Source organism: Anguilla rostrata, chromosome 9 (assembly GCF_018555375.3).
Source record: "Anguilla rostrata isolate EN2019 chromosome 9, ASM1855537v3, whole genome shotgun sequence".
In the NCBI taxonomy this organism is placed as follows: domain Eukaryota; kingdom Metazoa; phylum Chordata; class Actinopteri; order Anguilliformes; family Anguillidae; genus Anguilla; species Anguilla rostrata.
Genome location: NC_057941.1, coordinates 29,693,013 through 29,716,148, shown reverse-complemented (window position 1 = coordinate 29,716,148; position 23,136 = coordinate 29,693,013). Strand labels below are relative to the sequence as shown.

General features: G+C 45.1%; 1 protein-coding gene across 1 annotated transcript; it reads right to left on the bottom strand.

The window, feature by feature from the left end:
• Window positions 1-296: 296 nt before the first annotated feature.
• Window positions 297-22,752, bottom strand: LOC135262347 (myotubularin-like). Its single transcript, XM_064349363.1, has 15 exons — window positions 22,638-22,752; window positions 20,395-20,481; window positions 9,234-9,306; window positions 8,786-8,880; window positions 7,791-7,901; window positions 7,574-7,675; window positions 7,376-7,459; window positions 6,254-6,403; window positions 5,927-6,115; window positions 5,450-5,635; window positions 4,690-4,893; window positions 4,110-4,202; window positions 2,592-2,705; window positions 2,293-2,469; window positions 297-1,152 (listed from the first exon to the last, which is right to left on the bottom strand). Exons 2-15 carry the CDS (start codon window positions 20,455-20,457, stop codon window positions 979-981), a joined length of 1,815 nt encoding a protein of 604 aa, XP_064205433.1. The 5' UTR covers window positions 20,458-20,481; window positions 22,638-22,752; the 3' UTR covers window positions 297-978.
• Window positions 22,753-23,136: the final 384 nt, after the last annotated feature.

The following is a 23,136-nucleotide window of genomic DNA, read 5'->3' as shown; positions in this document are numbered from 1 at the left end:
AAGGTCTTTTTTGTGAAGGCTTTCCTGTGAGTTATTGCATGATCATCATTGGATTACTATCGTTATAGCTATGACGCATTATTCTGTACAGACGCAGTGCGTGTGCAGGGGGTCATAAGGGCGTGTGCGGGGGTCATAAGGGCGTGTGCGGAGTCATAAGGGCGTGTGCGGGGTCATAAGGGCGTGTGCGGGGGTCATAAGGGCGTGTGCAGGGGGTCATAAGGGCATGTGCAGGGGGTTAGAAGGGCGTGTGCAGGGGGTAGAAAGGCGTGTGCGGGGGTCATAAGGGTGTGCGGGGTTAAAGGGCGTGTGCGGGGTCAGAAGGGCGTGTGCGGGGGTCATAAGGGGTGTGCGGGGGTCAGAAGGGCGTGTGCGGGGGTCAGAAGGGCGTGTGCGGGGGTCAGAAGGGCGTGTGCGGGGGTCATAAGGGGTGTGAGGGGGTCAGAAGGGGTGTGCAGGGGGTCATAAGGGCGTGTGCGGGGGTCATAAGGGCGTGTGCGGGGGTCATAAGGGTGTGTGTGGGGGTCATAAGGGCGTGTGCGGGGGTCAGAAGGGCGTGTGCAGGGGTCAGAAGGGCATGTGCGGGGGTCAGAAGGGCTGTGCGGGGGTCAGAAGGGCGTGTGCAGGGGGTCAAAGGGCGTGTGCGGGGGTCAGAAGGGGTGTGCGGGGGTCAGAAGGGCGTGTGCAGGGGTCAGAAGGGCGTGTGCGGGGGTCATAAGGGCGTGTGCGGGGGTCACAAGGGCATGGGCGGGGGTCACAAGGTGTGTGAGGGGGTATAAAGGTGTGTGCGGGGGGGCAGAAGGGCGTGTGTAGGGGGTCATAAGGGCGTGTGAGGGGGTTATAAAGGTGTGTGAGGGGGTCACAAAGGTGTGTGTAGGGGGGCATAAAGGTGTGTGCGGGGGGGCAGAAGGCCGTGTGTGGGGGGGCATAAAGGTGTGTGCGGGGGAGGGCAGAAAGGCGTGTGCATTGCCCTGCATGTCAGAAGTGTGTGTTCAGGTGTGTGACCCGCTGCGTGGGTGAGGCTGGGGAGGGGGTGGAGCTGTTGGACAGGTGGGGGGTGGAGTCAGACAGCTGGAGCTCCTGCAGCTTCTTTAGATACTGGTCCTTCAGTGCCAGCATCTCCTTATACCTCTGCTCCACCGGGCTCTGCGGCTGCCACAAGGGGGCGACAGACACACATTAGAGAGAGATTCACGGTCATGCACAGACATAAACACAGTGTAAGTGTACAGTCTAAGGCTAGTACCAAGTCAACTCACACGCCCCCCAAACCCTTGGTGACCGACTTCACCTGAATGTAGGCACTTCAGCTGAATTTTTCCTACCTGGGATTCATGCATTCCTTCTGCATTAAATGGTAGCTGAAAGACTTGTAAAGACATCCACTGGAAGAAGGGAGCACCCTCAATAGTTAGCCGCCACACCGCCCTGTACCCTTCTTACAACCAACTGCTGAGACTAAGCAGGTGTGGGCTTGGCTAGTACTTGATGGGAGACCTCCTGGGATAAACTAGGTTTGCTCGTTGGTGCTGTCTGTGGGCCAGTACGGGGCACACTGGACCAGACAGAAACCCAACACCCCAGCATGCAGAAGGGGTTCTGTGATGTAGAAGTGTTCACACAGCCAGTAATGAACTAACCACCTGGAAGTGTCAGTAACTGAAATAGATCAATTCTTTAGTTCAAGGGACCATTTAACGATAATACTCTCTTTTATCAATCTATTATCCTCAATAATTAGTTTGTGCTTTAAAACAATTAATTACGGCGAGGTCCCCGAAAATGAATGGAAGAGAACTGGGGCTGGACAACCGAGAGGAATGGCGTTGCCATTAACAGCCAGCAGGGACAGCTGACGTCGCTAGCATTCATACTACGCAAACACAATGGAGTAAGCTTCATTTGTGTTACACCAAAGTAAAATATCCCTTAAAGTTTATCATATCATTTGTTGTAATTTATCTTAATGAGGTTCCCCTTAGAAACGTGTAGGTTTTAATAAAAGCCACCCACATAGTACTGCACGTCAATGTTTCAAAACCCCGATGGTGCATTTCCCTCCGAGCCCTGAGCCCCCTGCATTTAGAGATGAGGTCACCAAGTGCTAGGGCACATGCATGCGTTGAGCATCTATCAGGCGTTATCAGCTTTCACACCAGCTTAGCCTACACACTGTTCAGATCTTACAGTCTATCAATTAGCTGTATTTCATTTTCCCCGTTGAAAAAAGGGAGTTATGGGAGGTGCGCATGCTGCCCTTGGGCAGCTCTCACAGGCTGCATCTCCGTTTACCTCCTTGGGGATCCGGGGGTTCCACCGGATGTAGTAATTCACCCAGAGCTCTAGGTGGCGCATGCTGGCCACGGGGTAGAGCACATGGCTGGACTCCATGGTGTAGAAGAGGTTGATGTAGGAGGAGGAGTCACTGTTTATGAGTGACCACAGGGACACCGTCTTTAACTTCACCTCCTGCGAATCACAACGGTAAAAGTGAGCGATGGGGGTGGGACGGTGTGCGGTGCGCTCTGGACCAATGGGAGATGGACATTGTGAGGTGTGAGCCAATGAGAGCATGAAAACGGGTGGCTTACGTTGGCCTCGCGGGCACTCTCGCAGTTGTAAAGGAAGGTTCCGAAGCGACAGCTGTACAGGTGGTCCAGCACGGTCATGAGGAATCGGTCGTTAAACTCGAAAGCTGTGGGGAACTGAGCAGAGAACCAGACCGTCAGTAAACGGCACAGCACAGCACAGTCTATGGGACAGTCAGCATACACACAGCACAGTCTATGGGACAGTCAGCATACACACAGCACAGTCTATGGGACAGTCAGTATACACACAGCACAGTCTATGGGACAGTCAGTATACACACAGCACAGTCTATGGGACAGTCAGTATACACACAGCACAGTCTATGGGACAGTCAGTATACACACAGCACAGTCTATGGGACAGTCAGCATACACACAGCACAGTCTATGAGACAGTCAGTATACACACAGCACAGTCTATGGGACAGTCAGTATACACACAGCACAGTCTATGGGACAGTCAGCATACACACAGCACAGTCTATGAGACAGTCAGTATACACACAGCACAGTCTATGGACAGTCAGCATACACACAGCACAGTCTATGGGACAGTCAGTATACACACAGCACAGTCTATGGGACAGTCAGTATACACACAGCACAGTCTATGGGACAGTCAGCATACACACAGCACAGTCTATGGGACAGTCAGTATGCACACAGCACAGTCTATGGGACAGTCAGCATACACACAGCACAGTCTATGGGACAGTCAGCATACACACAGCACAGTCTATGGGACAGTCAGCATACACACAGCACAGTCTATGGGACAGTCAGTATACACACAGCACAGTCTATGGGACAGTCAGTATACACACAGCACAGTCTATGGGACATCAGCATACACACAGCACAGTCTATGGACAGTCAGCATACACACAGCACAGTCTATGGACAGTCAGCATGCACACAGCACAGTCTATGGACAGTCAGTACACACACAGCACAGTCAATGGGAACAGTATGACCACAGTCACAGTCCTACGGACAGTCGCATTTCCAGAGCACAGTCTATGAACTGTCAGGTATGGGAACCGCACATCTCATGGTACACAGTGACGACTGCAAACAAGACACAAAATCATACAGTCTCGCATACCTAAGCATCAGTCTATGGTAGAATCTAGTCATGCATACTTACAGCCTGCAAGTCCTCCTGGGGACATAGTATACACATAAGTCTATGAGACAGTCAGTATGCACACAGCACAGTCTATGAGACAGTCAGTATACACACAGCACAGTCTATGGGACAGTCAGTATACACACAGCACAGTCTATGGGACAGTCAGTATACACACAGCACAGTCTATGGGACAGTCAGTATACACACAGCACAGTCTGTAGGAAAGGCAGTGCGCACACAGCACAGTCTATGGGACAGTCAGTATGCACACAGCACAGTCTATGGGACAGTCAGTATACACACAGCACAGTCTATGGGACAGTCAGTACACACACAGCACAGTCAATGGGACACAGTATGACACAGTCACAGTACGCATACAGCACCTGTTTGGTCATCTGCCAGACACAGTCGATGAACTGCAGGAATATGGGAGACCTGTCCGCATCTGCATGGTTTTTATCACCGTGACCGATCCTCTGCAAACAAGACACACCGTGAAGATGAATTTACACGGCTGTTTCCTTTCTCTTTGCATACCTGGAAGTAATCATGTCTTCTGGTAGATATTCTGGAGTTCCTGCATACTGGGTACAGCCCTGGCAAGCCCCTCCCTTCCCCGGCACAATATGACTCAGACAAAGCAGTAATCTAGCCTGTGAGCTGTTTAGCCCGTTGAAGAGTAGGTTATTCAGAATGTTTTATTCAAAATCCTGAAGTCAGTGTTCTCGAACTCCATTGTTCTCAATCACCACTAGGGATTGTTACATAAGCATTGGAATGTTCTGTCAAGAACGTTCTAATCGCATATAGTTTTTCTGATCTCACGCCTTAAAGAGTTAATATCTACAGCCCAAAGCTGGAGCCCCCTGTCCCACAGAGCCAGGGGATCAGAGGAGTTTTTGGGGCTAACGTCGGGAGGGGGCCCGGTGGCCGGGGGGGGGGGGGGATCACGGCAGTGCTTACGGAGGAGAACTTGTGTCCGAAGCTGATCCACTCCTTCTGCAGCAGCACCTGGAAGCCCTGCAGCGTGCGGTAGTAGCTGTCCAGCATGAGCATGGCCAGGGCGCAGAGCTGGGCCGTGCGGTCCCAGCCGTCGCTGCAGTGCACCACCACCGAGTTGCCCGTGGAGATCTTCTCCGCCACCTGGCTCGCCCCCGACAGCACCAGCTGGAACGAGGCGGTGACGCCGCGGCGTGCCGTGAAGCGCGTGCGTGGCTATGGTGTGCACCATCTTATCAACGCACTTTATTCATCCTTACTCCTAGCGGCAACTGCCAACCGATTATTTTGAAAATTCAAACAGTTTGTTGCACCTGGTACAGTTCCGCAAGTCATTTTAATCCGTCTCCCATTAAGATCTATTAATTGAATAAATGGATGTTTTCTAAAATACTCTTGATGATTTCTGTCGCTTTTTCAGTTTTCAGTGATTTTGAACAGCTCTGCTGTGACTGCTAATATATTCTGTGACGAACACCCAGCCTTAATAATAGAGGGTTTTCTGTGTGAGGACTGAATGTTGTTTTTGGGTGTGGCTCGTGTGTGGTGGCAGGATGCAGCAGGCGGTTATTATACCGTTTACACCCACGCTGACATCAGCCAGCTGCCTGGCCTGTTATGCCAGTTTAACAACATCCAAAATAAAATACAACTGCAAAGGGGACACAGTGACCCTGGAGACGACCGCAGGCAGAGTGACACTGGGACAGGCGCAGTGACTCACCTTGATATGCTCCAGCCAGTGCGTGGACTCGAGGCTGGACAGCCAATGAGCCTCCTCCACTTGGGGGTAGACAATGTCCTTCAGCTTTTTCAGGGACTCTCTCATCACGTGAATGTTGTGGATGTCCAGGAACACCAGCTCTGCGTTCTGGTAGGCATCGTCCCCCTCGTAACCGCCCCCTGTCGCCTGTCACCGTGGAGACGGAGCCAGAGTGATCATGGGAGCCGACACTGAACAGGTCCACGCACATCCGTCAAGCACAAAAGCTCAGACATAGCATCCGTCACACACACCAGTGCAACTATACCAGGTACGCAACGCAGCGTCATCAATCACGAGGCTCGCAATCTGATCCACTCAGTTTCTGATGCACAACAGAACCAAAATTCTCTCCCTCCCTTTGGAAACCGCTCAGGTTCAATAAGGAAACGGTCTGTGCTCAGACACCTGTATGACCCGGGCCCCCCCGTGGCTGACCTTATTGGCCACAGCGTTGACGTTAGGCCGGGCGTCGTAGATGGTCAGCTTGCCGGTGCTGCCGTTGGCCTCGCGGATCATGTCCAGGTAGCGCTCGTCGTCACGGTTGCGCTTGCCGCTCATGCCCACCAGGGGCTGGCTGCAGCGCGTGATCACCGCCTGGTTTTCCGGGTGTATCCATGACAACACCTGGTGACAGGGAAGGAGGAGAGGCGGAGAGGAAAAGGGGGAGAGGCATGAGAGAGCAGAGAGGGCGTGTCGTCGTTGTCTTGGGAGGAGATGGGGAGGGGGGGGGCGGAGAGGGAGGCACCGCAGGGAGAGACTCACGGGGATCCGGCTGCGGGAACGGAAGCTGGCTACTTTCCGCAGGTCCTCCTCGGAGGCCTTGGAGGGAACCGCCAGGATGGTGGGGTAGGTGTCGCACAGCTCGTAGCTCTGATTCAAGAAGGTGATCCTCCACCTGTCATTGGGCAAACCCTGGAGAGACGGCACACGCAAAAACCAATCAAAGGAGGGGAACTGTGGAGGCCATTTAAGTGAGAGAAGCCCTCGGCGAAATGATGGCGTTACAAGCAAACAGCGAGCGGACCCATTTAGGCACAGCTGTGCGCGGAATCAGAGATCCGCCCAGATTAAACAGGAACATACTTGACGATAATTGTTCAATTTGATTTAATGCTTAAAATAATTAATCAACAGCAATTGGTCAATAAAAACAAAATGACTAACATTACAGATGATGATGACAAGAAATTGTGCCAAAGAACAGAATCCGTGTTCCATTTAGCGAAAAACACTTTTCACAAAAAAGCAATGCAAGAGCACCTGATCCTTGATATCCCACAGGAACAGCTGATAACACACTGACTATATGGGGCATTGCTCATTTTAATTGGGAAACCGGACATTTTCTGTCAAGCAGTTTCAAAAGAAGAGAACAGGGCATCTGTATTTACTAAAATATATAACAAGCCAATGATGTATGAATTTAGGTGTTATTTGTGCGTATCTTTGGACTGTCATTGAAAATATATGGCTATCTAGCTGGCTAGCCAGATATCATTACGTTAACAGAAGCAATCATGTTCGTCAGCTAGCTGAAGCTGGATAACAATATATTGCTTTATGTTGAGTTGTCTAATGTTTGTTAACTCAGCATGGATTAAATACTGTAATAGTGAATGAACCATTTTTCTCTGACATCTGGATTTTAACATCCCTGCTTTGCTTCAAGCTACACTATTCATTCAAAGGGTGTCTGAAACTGCATTTGTGGTGATGCTGTATGCCTGAGTTACAAAGCTAACTGCTCCAGATATATCATAATTTTGCCCCCATTTTGACAAATTCAGAGGCATCTCAGGAGACTGGTCTGCTTCTTTATCGGACTGCTATTCACCGCATGGCAGACCATGACCGCACAGAGACGGTCCCGCTGCGGTCCCTCACCTGTCGTCTGAACTCCTGCATGGGTTCGTACACGGTCCAGCCGTTCTCATGAAACTTCTCCTGGCTCAGGAACGCAAAGAGTTGCTGCAGAGGAGGAGAGACAAAAAGGGGGGGGGGCATTTCCGAGTTAGGGTTACACCCCAGGGAATGCACACGTGTCCCAGCGGAGGGCTGGGTCAGGACCGATCAGAGACTGACCATGCTGTTGGACAGGGGGAAGGCCAGCCGGGACAGGATGTCAAAGATGTCTCTCCTGCTGTGACCCTCCTGCTTCAGAGCAAATCGCAAGTTCCTCATATCCTGAAACGCACACGCACACGCACACAATGTTGAAACATGCACTTGATTTCAGAAGGCTTCTTCCTGGCAAGGATCAGTCGTAGTGCTCTAAACCGTGGGCGGAGAGCAACGCTACCTTGCAAGTGATATCCAGCCCATAGGAATTCTCCCCTCGACTGGAAGCTCCACCCATTTTTTCTACCCGACTGATGGTTCCTAATGGCACATCAACCATCACGACAGGTTCCTATGACAACAGGAAAAAGGCAGAGAACTGGTTGCTAACAAACAAACCCTCAGAAGCCTTTAAAGCAGTCCCAGAGAGCCCTGTGTGCAGCTCTTCCTTCCAGCCGACTGGTCGATTCATTCAGGCTACTGAAAACATGCGTTTATGTTCCACCATTAGCGCTCAGGCAGATCTAGGTGTCCACACTTTCAGCATTTGGGACTTCCATTCAGACGGAATCATTTTAAACACAAAAAATTAGCAGTCTGAGAACTGATTAAGAATTGAACTAATATGAAATATTCATTCTTCGCTGTGTACTCATAAGAACAGAAAACACTTTACCTTCAGTAAACAGTAAAGGACAGGGCAATGTCAGAAAGGAATAAACTGCCACCTTCCGTCACGCAAGCCACAGGCAAGGCCAGCTTCTATAAGAAGCTCAGAGGAAGTCTCACAGTGTGTTTTTAACTAGTATAATAGAAATGTGTTCATAGCAGCCTATGTCTGGTATCTTTTTGTGTTGTGACTGAAATAAGTTAATTTGATTTTGTTGTTTTGGTTCATTATGTTGTGATTGTTGTATCTTTAATGGTTTTTTTTGCTTGCATGTCTTTATAAATGTTTCTGTTATATGTGGACCCCAGGAGAACTAACTGATGCTTTGACAGTAGCTAGTGCGGATCCTAACAAAATCAAATCGAATCAAACCTTTACTGGGACTTGACTTTTACAAATAGCAGACCTGGGCCAAACACTTATTTGAAATGCTTTATCACTGAAAATGTTTATCACCATTAGTAAACTACAGGAATTGTATCTAAAGGATTAAATGGTTAAATAAAGTATCTGCCCCAGAATCCCATGGGGCTGACATTACCCAGAGTGTCACAGAGCTGTCTTACCACATCCACGCTCCGGAAATACAGTCTGTAGTTCGTAATGATGACTTTCCCTTTAACGGCTCCATTGAATGGACAGATGTACATCAAATCCTTGTCTGAAGGCAGACGGGGGGGGGGGGGAGCAAGTTAGCACCACAAAAATGCAATACATATTGTGTGCTGTTGGAGTAGACTAAGGTCTACAGCAGGGCTGGGGCTATATCACCTTTAGCAAACAAATCACCTTAACTTTAATCACAAAATGTGTTTAAAGCTATTGTGCATATCATAATATACTTTTAGGTATCTCAACAACTGGCAGGCATTAAAATTCATAGAACTAACTGTAATCAGGTTATTCCTGCTACATGTCTGTGACCACGAGACCACTTTCAGCAAGCTCTCAGACAAGGGCACTGATGAAAGGAGGAAAGGGAGCATTAACAGAGCAGAGGCGATGGCGACTCACCGGTCACTCTCTCCTCTCCTGGCAGTAAGGGCACATCAGACAGCGAGTCCATGTTGAGGTTCTCCCTCGAGGCCTGCCGGCACAGGAGAAAGAGAGATTAAGCAGGCGGAAACGCAGACGCTTGGCCAAGCCTTCGGTCTGCGCATCGCGCAGCGCAGCACCTGCGCAAAAACTCCCTGCAAGGAAACTAACACGTGAGCTTCAGGAGAGGAGACACTGCTGTAGAGAGAAAGAACAGGGGATGAAACTAATGCGTGAGCTTCAGGAGGAGAGCTCTGTAAGAAAAGACGGGGAGAAACTAATGCGTGAGCTTCAGGAGAGGAGAGACTGCTGTAGAGAGAAAGAACAGGGATGAACTAATGCGTGAGCTTCAGGAGAGGAGAGACTGCGTAGAGAGAAAGACAGGGATAAACTAAGGTGAGCTTCAGGAGAGAGACTGCTGAGAGAGAAAGAACAGGGGAGGAACTAATGCGTGAGCTCAGGAAGGAGAGACTGCTGTAGAGAGAAAGAACAGGGATGAAACTAATGCGTGAGCTTCAGGAGAGGAGAGACTCTGTAAGAGAAAGACAGGGGATGAAACTATCGTAGCTTCAGGAGAGGAGAGACTGCTGTAGAGAGAAAGAACAGGGGAGGAAACTAATGCGTGAGCTTCAGGAGAGGAGAGACTGCTGTAGAGAGAAAGAACAGGGGATGAAACTAATGCGTGAGCTTCAGGAGAGGAGAGACTGCTGTAGAGAGAAAGAACAGGGGATGAAACTAATGCGTGAGCTTCAGGAGAGGAGAGACTGCTGTAGAGAGAAAGAGCAGGGGATGAAAAATAAGAGGAAGCAGGGTCAGGGCAGTGAGTGGAGGACAGAGAGAGTAGGTGGGGAGGGGAAAAAAGAAAGCGATGAAGTAACAGACAATATAAATATAGAAATATACAGATCTCAAAAGCAGAAGTTGTATCTAGACCGTTTACCACTGTTTACTGACTGTGCCCAAGCTTTCCTCCTGACTGCAGGGGGTGTAAGCACTGAGCTGTATAGCGGGACCCTGTCCTTCAGGCTGGAATGGACAACCTGGAAGTCTATTGCTCCTAGAGGGCAATATTTTATCCCCAAAAACAGCCACTATAATTACGAAAATTTTGAAAGACAAATACATTTTGAGCCTCATTTTGCTTATATGACTATATTATTCTAAAAGAAGGAAATACAGTTTCTTCTGTTTTTTTAAGCACAGAAACACAGCTTTTGACCATTCTCTATTCAACACACAAGGCTCTTCTGAGATTAGCTCTTAGCTTTGGCAGAGAGTTGAACCATATCAGTGAGCTGAACTTGAACTGCAGCAATCATTTAACCAAGTGGCACTTGCTTGAGGAGGGAAACACTGCGGTTTCACACAAGGACTACAATCTAGAGGTCGGCAGTATCTGCAGGTTATTGTGTGCATAGGCAGGTGATTCATTTAAGTCGATGATTGGCTAAAAGGCCCACACACCTCGTTTCAAATGCCTAACCAGGCTGCTGACTGAGAGGAATCCACATAAATCTGCAGATACTACGACCCTTCAGGACATAAGTTTGACACTCCTGGTGTGCACAGCTGAAATAAGCATAAGATTCAACTCTGAAGAAGATGCCAAGTCGAAACGTAAATCTTATTTAAATTAAAATGCTTCATTTTCTATGACTGCTCCAGTGTCTACTTTGGGCAGCCTCTATGAAGAGCCCAGGAATATATTTCATACATTTTAAGAATACCCCAGGAGAGAGAAGGTTAGAGCAGGGGTAACCAACAGGTCGATCGCGATCGACTGGTCAATCTTCAAAGCCTTCACTGTCGATCCCTAGCATTTTCGCATTTTCTAAAAAAAAAAGAAGTTTTTTCATGCTCTGGTTGGTTGGTTGTTTTAACAAGCTTTTTAGACCTAGCTCTGGCTCGTTGGTTTGAATCACGCATAGGTCATGTTATCTTACAATCTCTAATTGGTTATTTGATACGCTGAGGTCTATGAATGGCTGCATCCAATTGTGGGTGGGGGTAATAAATAAAAAAAATCATGTAACGAGGGTCGAGGAAGTAATAACATTAACGCTAACAGTTTGTACAGCGGGAGTTGCTAGCGGTGCCAACCTTAACTAACATGACAACATCGATGTGGCTGAGGGTCCGGCGAAAATGAAATCAAAAACGTATTATTTCCACTTGGAATGGGAGCCTGAATTTCTTTTCACGTCAGCGAATGAGAAGACTATATGCCTCATATGCCAACAGGCGGTAGCCTTGCCAAAACGTGGCAACCTGGAACGTCATCATGCTACCTCCCATGCTAAATTCAAAGACTCGTATCCACTCAACAGCGCATTAAGATCAAAAAGAATCGATGAACTGAAAAGAGGGCTAAAAGCACAGCAGTCGCTTTTCATCACACCTACAGCTATAAGCAAGGCAGCTACAGAAACGTCCAGGTGCCACGTTTTGGCAAGGCTACCGTATCTGTAAATGTGAATATTCATTGAATTGAGAAACTAAATATTGTGCATTGAACAGATACTGTAAATATGAATATTTTGCATTGAACAGATAGGCCTACCGTAAATATGAAAATTGTACATTGAACAGATAACTGTGCATAACTGTGTCTTTGTGTGTATGTATGCACATACATAGAGCCTGTCGTAACAGAAATTGCAAAAATAAATATGACAGAACAGTCTTACTCATGGTAAGTGGGTTTTAATTGGAAGATATCGGAGTGGTAGATCTTGGCTTACATTTTGGAAAAAAAAGTGATCTTGGGCTTGAAAAGGTTGGTTACCACTGGGTTAGAGGGTTAGCAGGGTGATTCTCAGAGTTTCATGTAGCTGAGCACAGTAACAGGCAAGGGGGGAAACTGCCAATATTTGAAGGTTGAAGGTTCTGGTGCACTCATTCACTGTACCATACCTTATTCACATGATTAAAAGGCAATGGACCAATAATAATATACATTGTGTAGTTATATAACACTGTATCATTTAGTAAAACAGTACTAAAAGATTGCAGTACACCGCTATAGTTGTTGATGACCACAAAAACATATATCATCCTTTAAAGAAATAGAAAGACAAATAAATACTCTAAACAATCCATAAAGTCTCCAGGTCATGTTCTTCTAGAAAAGCCAAGTCAACTTGCATGAAAAAAACAAGATGATGTATAGTTTCAAGGGTATGAGCCACGGCAGCTGCAATCAACATCCAGATGAGGATAAATTTTATTAATATAGGCTAATATTCGACCAGAAATATTCCCTGTGATATCATAAAGTGCACCCCACTCACCTTTGGTCAAACATGCAACTGGCCAGACTCATTCTACATTTGTGAAATGATCGCTCATTACAACAACCCAAAATGATTAATATACAACTCAGGAAGAGAAGCTGTGATATGAGGAGACTGTTTAAACAGTTAAAAACAGGCCCACAGTTACTGGGAAGATAAATTTCTATTTAAAAAATTAAAAACAGCTTAGGGGCTCACCCCTGCTAATAAAGGTTACAAACAAACACAGCATCACACGTTGAACCCACTGACCCAAAAATGCTCCACCGACTGGTTCAAATGTAAGCGGTTAGACTCGAGCTGTAGTTAAATGTAGGCAAGATTGTAGCCAAATGTGTTCTGTTTCTGTTGCAGCTGCAGTGCTCCTGGATGCATGTGAAAAAGGGCCAGACCTGGCCATCAGCACACGAGGCCAGCAAATGCATTTCGGAGGAAGTTTCGGAGGAAGCTGCTTCAGTTGTTTGCCTTTGGGAATTATCAGTCATACATTATGTCTACACAGCACACAGTGGTAATTGTAGCGTGGTAAAAGTGTGTTCAGGTGTTACACGGTGAATTTGCAACACCAGGAATCACGAGTGTTGCCACACAATACAGTCAATTCAACATGAAAGTCATTTCAGACCCCACTTCCTCCTGGTTCTCTGACTGGCTGGCCTTTTTCAGGCCTCAATATAAGCTCAGATACAAATTGTATTGGTTTGTGGTACAGCCACCACAGTACTTACTTAAATCAAATATAGAAGCAGCCGATTCTAGACATGGAAGAAATTAGATTTAAATATAATGATTTAGCCTAATCCGCTTCTTTAAAACGAGCCCTAAAAACACAGACGTTGGGACCAACACTTCAACACAATGAAAGGGATCATAAGTGCCTTCACAAGAGTTGTTACACGCAACAGCACCAGAGCTGGCTAAAAACTTTCCCTCACCAGCAAGTGTTAGTGCAGCATCAATCCAGCACTAAATGCAAGTTAGCTTATGCCAACCTAGAACCATAATACAAACTTCCAGCACCTCTACTAGAATTTAAAACATTACTTATAAACATTTTTAAGCTATGCTTAGAGGCAAATTGCCCTGTTGGATGAGAATAACTATTGAAACAAACAAGTAAAGCTGTGGCCCAAAACGTTTTTCCTTGACAATACTAATCAGCAGGACATAGGCACTAACCGCAAGTTAACTTGTGCTATCCAAGAAATGCAATACCACAGATCCATGCAGCAAACACCCATACAAAATCTTAACACATTACAATCCTAAAATAGACAAGTGAACAAAAGTGTTACTACACCCCAGGGCAACAGAACGGCACCCTACAGGTTTTAGTTTCTTCGTAGGCTCGTCTGGCACTACAGGCTTTCTGACATAACTTAAACAAAAGACATGAGCTGCAGTGGAACCATTCCTGACGTCACAGAGAATATCTTTGTGAGCAAGTTCCACTTAGGGCACCTATAAACTAATCTTACTTTGAACTCATTTTATTGAATTTCTACTGGCTGCAATGATTTATAATACCTAAAACAGGAGTGTCCAATCTAATCCAAAAAAGGCCGGTGTAGGAGCAGGCTGTTTTAGTCCAGCAAAATGACACTTATTTTAATTTGACTTATCAAGGTCTTAATGGAACACAATGATAAGTCAGTTGAATCTGGGCTAAGACGAAAACCCAAAAACTGACACCAGATAAGGTAGTCACCCCAGTTCTTCAAAAATCAAACCTTTCGTTTGGACCATCATTTAGGTTGCCCCATGAGCAGCATTTGGAAACGTAGGCTATTGCCTAAAGCCGGAATTTTTATGGAAAACATGGAAAAAAAAATAATCAAATGCCCTATTGTATCAAAAATGGATGAAGCAACCCAACCCTTGAAACCCTGCTACAGAACAGCTTTTCCAGCAGGGTAGCTGGATCCACTGGATCCATGGGCTAAAAATACATTCTCCTCCCACTGAAGTCTCCACAACTTAAAATCTTTTTAAAAACACTTGGGCCTAAACACTTGCCAAAAAGCATAACAGGTCATATTTCAGCTTTATTTCAGTTTCCCCTGGCATTTGATGTAAAGCAAGTAAATTTCTCATTCTTGAACATCAGAAACAGCCAACGAAAAAGAACAAACCTCAATGGCTTCTATTACCTTAAATAATCATCAAAAGGCCAAATCTCCCCAGTAAAACACACAAGTAAACTCTCAAACTGAGTAATGGAGCTGCTGTATCAGCTGCTGTATCAAAGTCAAGACAGTTCCTTCGGATGAAATTATTTTTACCCATCTATAAACGCATGCAGACCTCTGAAATGCTTTCCTCCCCATGACATCCCTGCTCCCCTGACAACTAAAGCCGCGTTTCCACCGCAGGAACTATACCCCGGAACTAGGAACCTTTTGAGGAACTCAGTGCGTTTCCACCGCAGGAACTAGGGTCTAAATTTAGTTCCTGGGGCTTTATTTTACCCCCCAAAAGGTTCCTGCTCTGGGGGTAGTACTTTCCGAAAGTACAGGAACCTTTTGGGTGGAGCTTGCAGCGCTGAACATTTCTGATTGGTCGAGTACTCGCAGCATTTTTTTGTGTTTTTTGTTTTCAGGCGCCATGTTTAAAAATATGCAGGCGCAAACCGATTTATTTTCATAATAACTTCAAATCAAACTTGTATGTTATGCGGCGCAGTAGCCTACTTTTGGTTATAGCCTGCCAACGTCTTGGAATTATAACGTGTGCTCTTCTGCTCTTTTCTTGCTTTAATATTCGTTTTATAAAATGCTAAGCATTCGTGCTGGGACAGCATATTACGTTCTAAAACATTCAAACGGATTAATTCGGTTGCTGAATATTTTCTTCCGGATTTTCTTTGTTGTAATTGACTCAAAACGTTTGATACAGTTATGTGAGGTATGCGGTAGTTCTGCGTAATTAACATTGGTGATACAGTACAAGCAAACTGGAAATCACCTTCCGCACTTTTTGTCAGGGTAAAATAACAGGTTCATTCTAGTAATCGTCCCTTTAGCTTTTTCAGACTGCCGTAATTTTACTCAATTTTACTGCCATTTTTCAATTCCACGAAAAGACCAGGAAGACTATGGACTAATTTATGGTGCATGGTTCGCATCTGGAGGGCACACTTCGCTGCTCGGCTAGCAGTAACTTCGAAGGAAAGCAAACGGTGGCTGTACCACTACTAATTTAAATTTTCACGCAAGTCCGAGTTTTCGTTCTATTCTTGTCATTTTGCGATTAGCCTATATGGAATTGACGACGAGAAAGTAATCAAACAGCAAATTGTTTACAACGTGTGCATGTTTTCTGTTGTTGCCAGTTAGCCTATATTGGAAATGTGAATGCATTCTGTCGCTTCGGATGTCAAGACATGAAAGCGAATGTTCGCATAAAAACATAATGAATGTGTTTGAGAGGATATATGAAAATCAATAAATACAAAAGTAACCATATATAGTCATTGTTGGTAACCCGTTGTATATAAGTGGAATAAACCCCTCCGGGCTGTCCCGGTTATTAGAAAATAATGTAGGCTACTTCGGTGGTAGTATGGGGTTACAGAAGAAATCATATGACAGATGGACCGACGACAACGTCGCTTTTTCATACGTCAGTGGGCTAATTTGCCTAATCTTCGCGGTACTTTAGACCGCGGTGGAAACGCAGACAACCATTGGCTGAAGGAACCTTTTAGTTCCTGGTAAAGTAGTTCCTGGGACTGAAAGGTAATTTTGGTGGAAACGCGGCTTAAGATTGGCCCTGGGTGCTCTCAGCTTTTGACAGGCCCTCAGAGAAGCGAATTCCAAGATCTTATAAGAAAACCAGGGATTCTTGAGCGTTCTTCCAGAGTACATCCTGTTACATGCATTATGGACTGAAATATGATGTGCCAAGGACTCAAATCACACCGAACACCAAGTCAGGGAACTCAGCCCGCACCAAACCCTAGCTTACACTTGTAGAATTTTTCCAACTAACCCAGTGATCTCAGATCTGATACCTTCATCTTCCTTTTCTGAGAAGGAGGAGAGTAAGGCCCCATCTTTTCTTGTGGTTTTTCCAAGTCCTTACATCTTGCATGCATTAAGTCAAACTGCTTCTTAGTCGATGATGTTCTCTGGGCGGTTTTCTTAACGATAATGCCAACAGCTCACATGTCCTTTCAGACAAAGCACTCTGGATAAATTGGCAATAGATGGGGCTGCTGGGTGGCTCATCCTGTTAAGGCGCAGTTGTAATGCATGAATGAGCCATTCCCGACCGTGACAGTGCTGACTGTGGCTGGGGGCTCTACAGGGCAACACATAAATGCCAGTACTGTTGCCAAGGTTAGGGAAATTTCGGTAAGCACATATCTGCATCTCGTTGCTCTCTTGCAACCCCAGCTGGTCAATCGGGTGCCCACAGTCTCCTTGGCCTGTGTTCTTCATCTGACTCATTTCTGTCAAGCAGTTTCAAAAGCTGCTACCACACTACAATAACCATGATCCTCCTTCACAGCAGAGTTTACCACAGAGTCTGAGCTACACTGCCTATTAAGCCGCGTTTCCACCGCAGGAAATTTACCCCGGAACTAGGAACCTTTTGAGGAACTCAGTGCGTTTCGACCGCAGGAACTAGGGTCTAAATTAAGTTCTGGGGACTTTATTTTAGCCCCAAAAACGTTCCTGCTCGGGGGGTAGTACTTTCCAAAAGTACCGGAACCTTTGGGGTGGGGCGCAAGCGCTGAAAATTTCTGATTGGTCGACTACTTGCAGTGTTTTATTTCAACCGCCATTTTTTAAAATCTGCAGCTGCAAACCGATTTACTTTCATAATAACTTGAAATCAAACTTGTATGTTATGCGGCGCAGTAGCTTACTTTTGGTTATAGCCTGCCAACGTCTTGGAATTATAACGTGTGCTCTTCTGTTCTTTTCTTGCTTTAGTATTCGTTTTATAAAATGATAAGCATTCGTGTTGGGACAGCATATTACGTACCAAAACATTCAAACGGTTTAATTCGGTTGCTGAATATTTTCTTCCGGATTTTCTTTGTTAGCCCGTTGTAATTGACTCAGAACGTTTGATACAGTTTATGTGAGGTATGCGGTAGTTCTGCGTAATTTACATTGGTGATACAGTAAAAGCAAACTGGAAATCACCTTCCGCACTTTTTGTCAGGGTACAATAACAGGTTAATTCTAGTAATCGTCCCTTTTGCGTTTTCAGACTGCCGTAATTTTACTCTGCCATTCTTCAATTCCACAAAAAGACCAGGAAGACTATGGACTAATTTTTGGTGCATGGTTTGCATCTGGAGGGCACACTTCGCTGCTCGGCTAGCAGTAACTTTGAAGGAACGCAAACGGTGGCTGTACCGCTGCTAATTTAAATTTTCACGCAAGTCCGAGTTTTCGTTCTATTCTTGTCATTTTGCGATTAGCCTTTATGGAATTGACGATGAGAAAGTAATCAATTCAACAGCAAATTGTTTACAACGTGTGTATGTTTTCTGCTGTTGTTGTCAGTTATTTGTGGAATGTGAATGCATTCTGTCGCCTCGGATGTCAAGACATGAAAGTGAATGTTCGCATAAAAACATAATTAATGTGTTTGAGAGGATATATAAAACAGTTACAATCTGACTATTGGCCTGTTATATCCTATTTGTTGCATAACAATGGTCCAAGTTCAACTACCAACGACAGTTTTGCCCAAACGGCTGCAGAATAATATTTCAATTTCAGGTGATTAAATCGATAAAAATCAATAAATACTAAAGTAACCATATATATAGTCATTGTTGGTAACCCATTGTATATAAGTGGAATAAACCCCTCCGGGCTGTCCCGGTTATTAGAAAATAATGTAGGCTACTTCGGTGGTAGTATGGGGTTACAGAAGAAATCATAGGACAGATGGACCGACGACAACGTCGCTTTTTCATACGTCAGTGGGCTAATTTGCCTAATCTTCACGGGACTTTAGACTGCGGTGGAAACGCAGACAACAATGGGCTGAAGGAACCTTTTAGTTCCTTGAAAAGTAGTACTTTTGGTGGAAACGCGGCTTTAGTCACATTTCTAGGTGTCTTTCTACAATATCGTCTGATCAACTTTACGCTTGCCTTGGTCGTTGTCACTCTGCCTATCTAACTGAATAACATTAATGAACAAGCACAAAACCGTGCAGACCCACGGGGCACCTGTACAAAGTGTCATGAGTAGAACTTGGCTAACTACATAGCTAGCTAGCTATGGCATGTCCTCACCTCTGTAATGTTATTTGTTGTCCTCCGTGTGCCCATACATCTGTATCGGTGGTACGTGCTAAGTAGGTTAACTAAAGTAGGCGAAGCGCTATCATGTTAGGGTTAGCTAAAGTAACGTTAGGCGATAAAGCTGTGCTTAAAAATCTTGTGCCATTCGAAGTGGTGATTTTGGGAGATGCACCTGCGCATGCGTCCTACTAAATGAAGCACCATCTGCGCATGTGTCCCGCAGGTTGTCCGTGAGTGAGTGACCACAATTTCCCATGCATAGCCCATGGCGGTAGTTCCTGCATGCCGTGGGAAAAAGCTATGTTTGAGCCACTGGTGCTACAACAAATCCTCAGAAATCTGGGTAACCATGGGCCTACTAATCCACCGAGAAAAAGACCTGGCCAGACAAACTTCTTTCAAAACGACAACTGAACTTGCCTTTACTACATGTTAAAATCCATAATAAAATTGTCTATACCACAGCCCCAGTGACAAAAAGGGGAAGTTATAAACTGCCAAAAAAAAGTCTTTTAAGGGGCTTGGGGATAAAAGCAGCCGGCCACCCTCAAGCCAGCAAATGGCAATCTGGTGGGTGGTTTAAGCTTGGGCAACACTGGGCTAGCCCTGGCTTTTGATCTGACACAGTTCCACTTTTTAAAATGGGACGCATGCGTCTGCCTATATTACAGTATTAAGAAACATAACTTTGAGACTTGAACTGAAACTGAGACAGAAGAGAGAATGGTTTCATTTTCTCCCCCTCCCTGGGAGAACAACAATGTTTAGAAGATATCTGGCATCATTATCATACCAGGAGTGTGAGTGTGTGAGAATGAGAGAGAGTGAGAGTGAGTGTGAGTGAGTGAGAGAGAGAGATATTTACGCTCTCACATTGCTGAAGCATCAGATAGAAACCAGGCATACGAATCACACATAATTATACCTCTTTAAGCTCCACCCTCTTGCTGTATCTCTCAGCCTCCCAAAGCTCAACCTGCACACCTCTCCAAGACCAACTTACAATCTCCATACAGGGCTGTTTTACGAGTGCCCAAGCACAGAAACTAACACAACCAGCACTTGTAATTATTGAATTATTGTGTGTGGGAGAGAAAGAGAGAGTGTGTGCAAATGAGAGAGAGAAAGAGAAAGCATGCGGAAACCTGACAGACAGGCAGGTAACAGGTGGAATCTGCAAACCTGTTCTCCCTTTTTACAGAGAGTGGGAGCTTAAGGCCAACACCCAGGGGCAGGAAGTGAAAGCAGACACCAAAAAAGTCAGAGCCGATAATAATGAATCCCATCAACAACGGTTACATGGCATCCAGGCCGTGCACACCATTACAGTGTTTCCACACCTGCACCTGTACAGCGCATAATGTCAAATGAGATGAAATACAGATGGAGATGGAAGAGATCCAGTGTTGTATGGATTTATAAACTGAGCCATCCAGGTGTATGAATTTATAAACTAAACCATCAAAAAATATTCATTCATAAATATAGCAAAATGGCACATTACAAACCTCAATTCAGTGAGTGGAAACGCAGCAGTAAGTATTAAAAGGTATTAAAGGAATGTAGTGCTTACGTTTCTAGAGGAATTATTTTCCAAGGCGTTTGAATTGAATGCTGGTATTGAAGCTGAGGCCATCACTTGGGAGTACTTTCTTGGGCACTGTAAGTAGAGGAGGCGAAGAGAGATAGAGATTTTCCCTTTGTTAGCTGTTATTTCACTGTGCATTGGCAACAAATTTTCTTCAGCCAATAAAGCAAATGGGATTTAACTGCATAGATACTCTGAAAAGAACAGTATAATTTAAGGACACACTGGAACTTGGACAGAGAAGTAAAACCAAGAAGTGAGAAATGGCACTTTCCCCAGAGAGAATAGAAACCCCCGGAACTTCACTGCAGTTTCAGGTCTCTACCATCTACGCATATGGGACTGTGGAAATTCAATTTTTGCATTCAATTTTCCATCTTTTATTAGATAAACGCTACCAGGCACAATGTGATTTGAAATCTTCCATTCAATTTCCCCCTGTCTGTACCCATAACTTCACCACAGAACAGTTAACTAATGCTGTGACAACGTCCAAACGCGTAATAAAGTTATTAAACACAGACCCGCCACAGAAGAACCAACTAGGCCCATTAAGATGTTGGGCACATGCCGTTTCTTGCCGAAGCGGTAAAACCAGGGGCACAATTGTCACTATTGAAATTATGATCTCTTGGCATCAGCATGCAGCTGGAAGGCGCAAACGTGTGCTCGTCTGTGTACCATCTCTTAAGCCAAGAATGACCCACACGACACTAGCTCATGAAGACATCCAGTCCGTCCCAAAACTACGCGCGCGCACACACACCTCTGATCACGCTCTTGCTCAGTCAGAATAAATAAACAAAACAGCAGGTCAGATACGAAAGCAAAATCCCGCGTTAGAGTATTAAGCAGCCCAGACCTATTTATAAGTACCTAGCTAACGCTTGCCTCAAAGTCGGTCAGCTCTTCTAATTCCGCGTAGTTAACCTTAAATAGCAGACGGAAACCGCAGCTATTGCAAGAGACTGCAAGCGGAACACCTGTTGCTCAGATGAGCAGTTTTGCTGGATAAAACTAATCCGACGTTCATGTAGATAAATTAGCTATCTACATGGCGTGGATAATTTTCTTTTATATAAAACCTTAAATCAATTTATATTTCAGTTTGAGTGATTTAGTTAAAACAAGCAAACATAACGCCACGGCAATTTGACAGACAAAATTTGAACGACAAAACATACAGGAGCGCGCTAATATAAGGCCCAACAAATTAATCTTATGATTTTTTGGCTAGCTAATTGGTAATCTAGCTACAGGTAAATAAACATTGTAAACTTCAACCAGTGGGCTAACGTTGGCAATACCTGGATAGCTATCAGCACACAGCAGGTAGCCGGACGGACTACGGATTAATATTATCGAAACGTAAATAAAGTATTTACTGGGAACCTAGATATAGTCGAAATTGTAGCATTGCTGTATTGTTCCCAAGCTCACTCTGAGAGTCATATGCAATGGTGACTATTTAAACAACGTTATAATAATAATAATAATAATCTCTATTAACATTAACTCCATTAACAGAAACAACCGCAATTCCTCATCAGCGAAACTATAAGGCAAGACACGAACATTAGTTATCTAGCTAGCAAGTGTTGGCAAGTGTAACACTAGTTTCACACTAATTAACGACAGTCTGACTTGTTTCCGTTGTGTCGTTAAGTTTAAGTTCTCAGCAAGCAAGGTAATTCGAGTTTTGGCTAATGTTAGATATCAGAGAGACCATACGGTTTACCAGCATACTGAAAACCCCTACGGAAACTTAAAATGGCCTGCGCTACCCTTTCCTCCAGGGCTAACGTTAGTTAGCCAGGAGAAGCAGGCAACTTTCAGAAAACCACTTAGCTAGCCTAGAGCCAAACTTCGAAAAAACAAATGAGTACATATGAATGGAAACCAATAAGGGTATTACACGTTCGTTTCTTAAGAGAAGCGCGACGCATTTGCTTTCCAGTGAGTTATCCACCTAGACGGCGAACTGGAAGGTGTAACTTACAGAAGTTCTGAATTCAGCTAGCTAGCTAAACAACTGCACCCAGTCCGACCTCCGACCAGCACAGTACAGTAGTGTTATTACTGGACCAGGAAATATCTCAGGCCCGCATTGCTATAGTGCCAATTTAAACTTTTCTTATCGCGTCAACAGAAGAAAACAACACAAATGCGATTTAAAAAGACAAAAAATGCATTCTGAATTTATTTTGTCCGCAAACGATCTTACTTACCCAGTAATATCACTCGATGCCCTGCGCCCGACGAGTTCCTGCGTCTGTTTTCGCACAGCAGCTGGTAGAACTCGCGCATTACCACGTGACAGGTTCCCGGATGCCAGGATTGGTTCCTTTCGAGGTCATGCCCTACGAGGCATTTCGTGATTTGTAGTTATTTGAATATAATTATTTAGTAGTACTGTACGTCGGCAATCAGTATTAGTGGTGGTAATACTTTTCTCATAACCATACACATTTGCACACTACCTAAAGTATATTTCCATAACTTTAAATTGCCTACTGTATGTTACACGTTCACATGAACGTAAAGCAGAAATTTTACATAATACAAACAAAATGTATATGATTCAAGTTCAGTGTCCTGATTGAAGTAAATTTTAAAAGATTAAACATATCTTGTATACTTAGAGGCTGTTTTTGGAGTCAACAGTGTCCACATGGAGGAGGTAGTGTCATGGTTTGGGCATATATGGCTGCTTCTGGAACAGGCTCA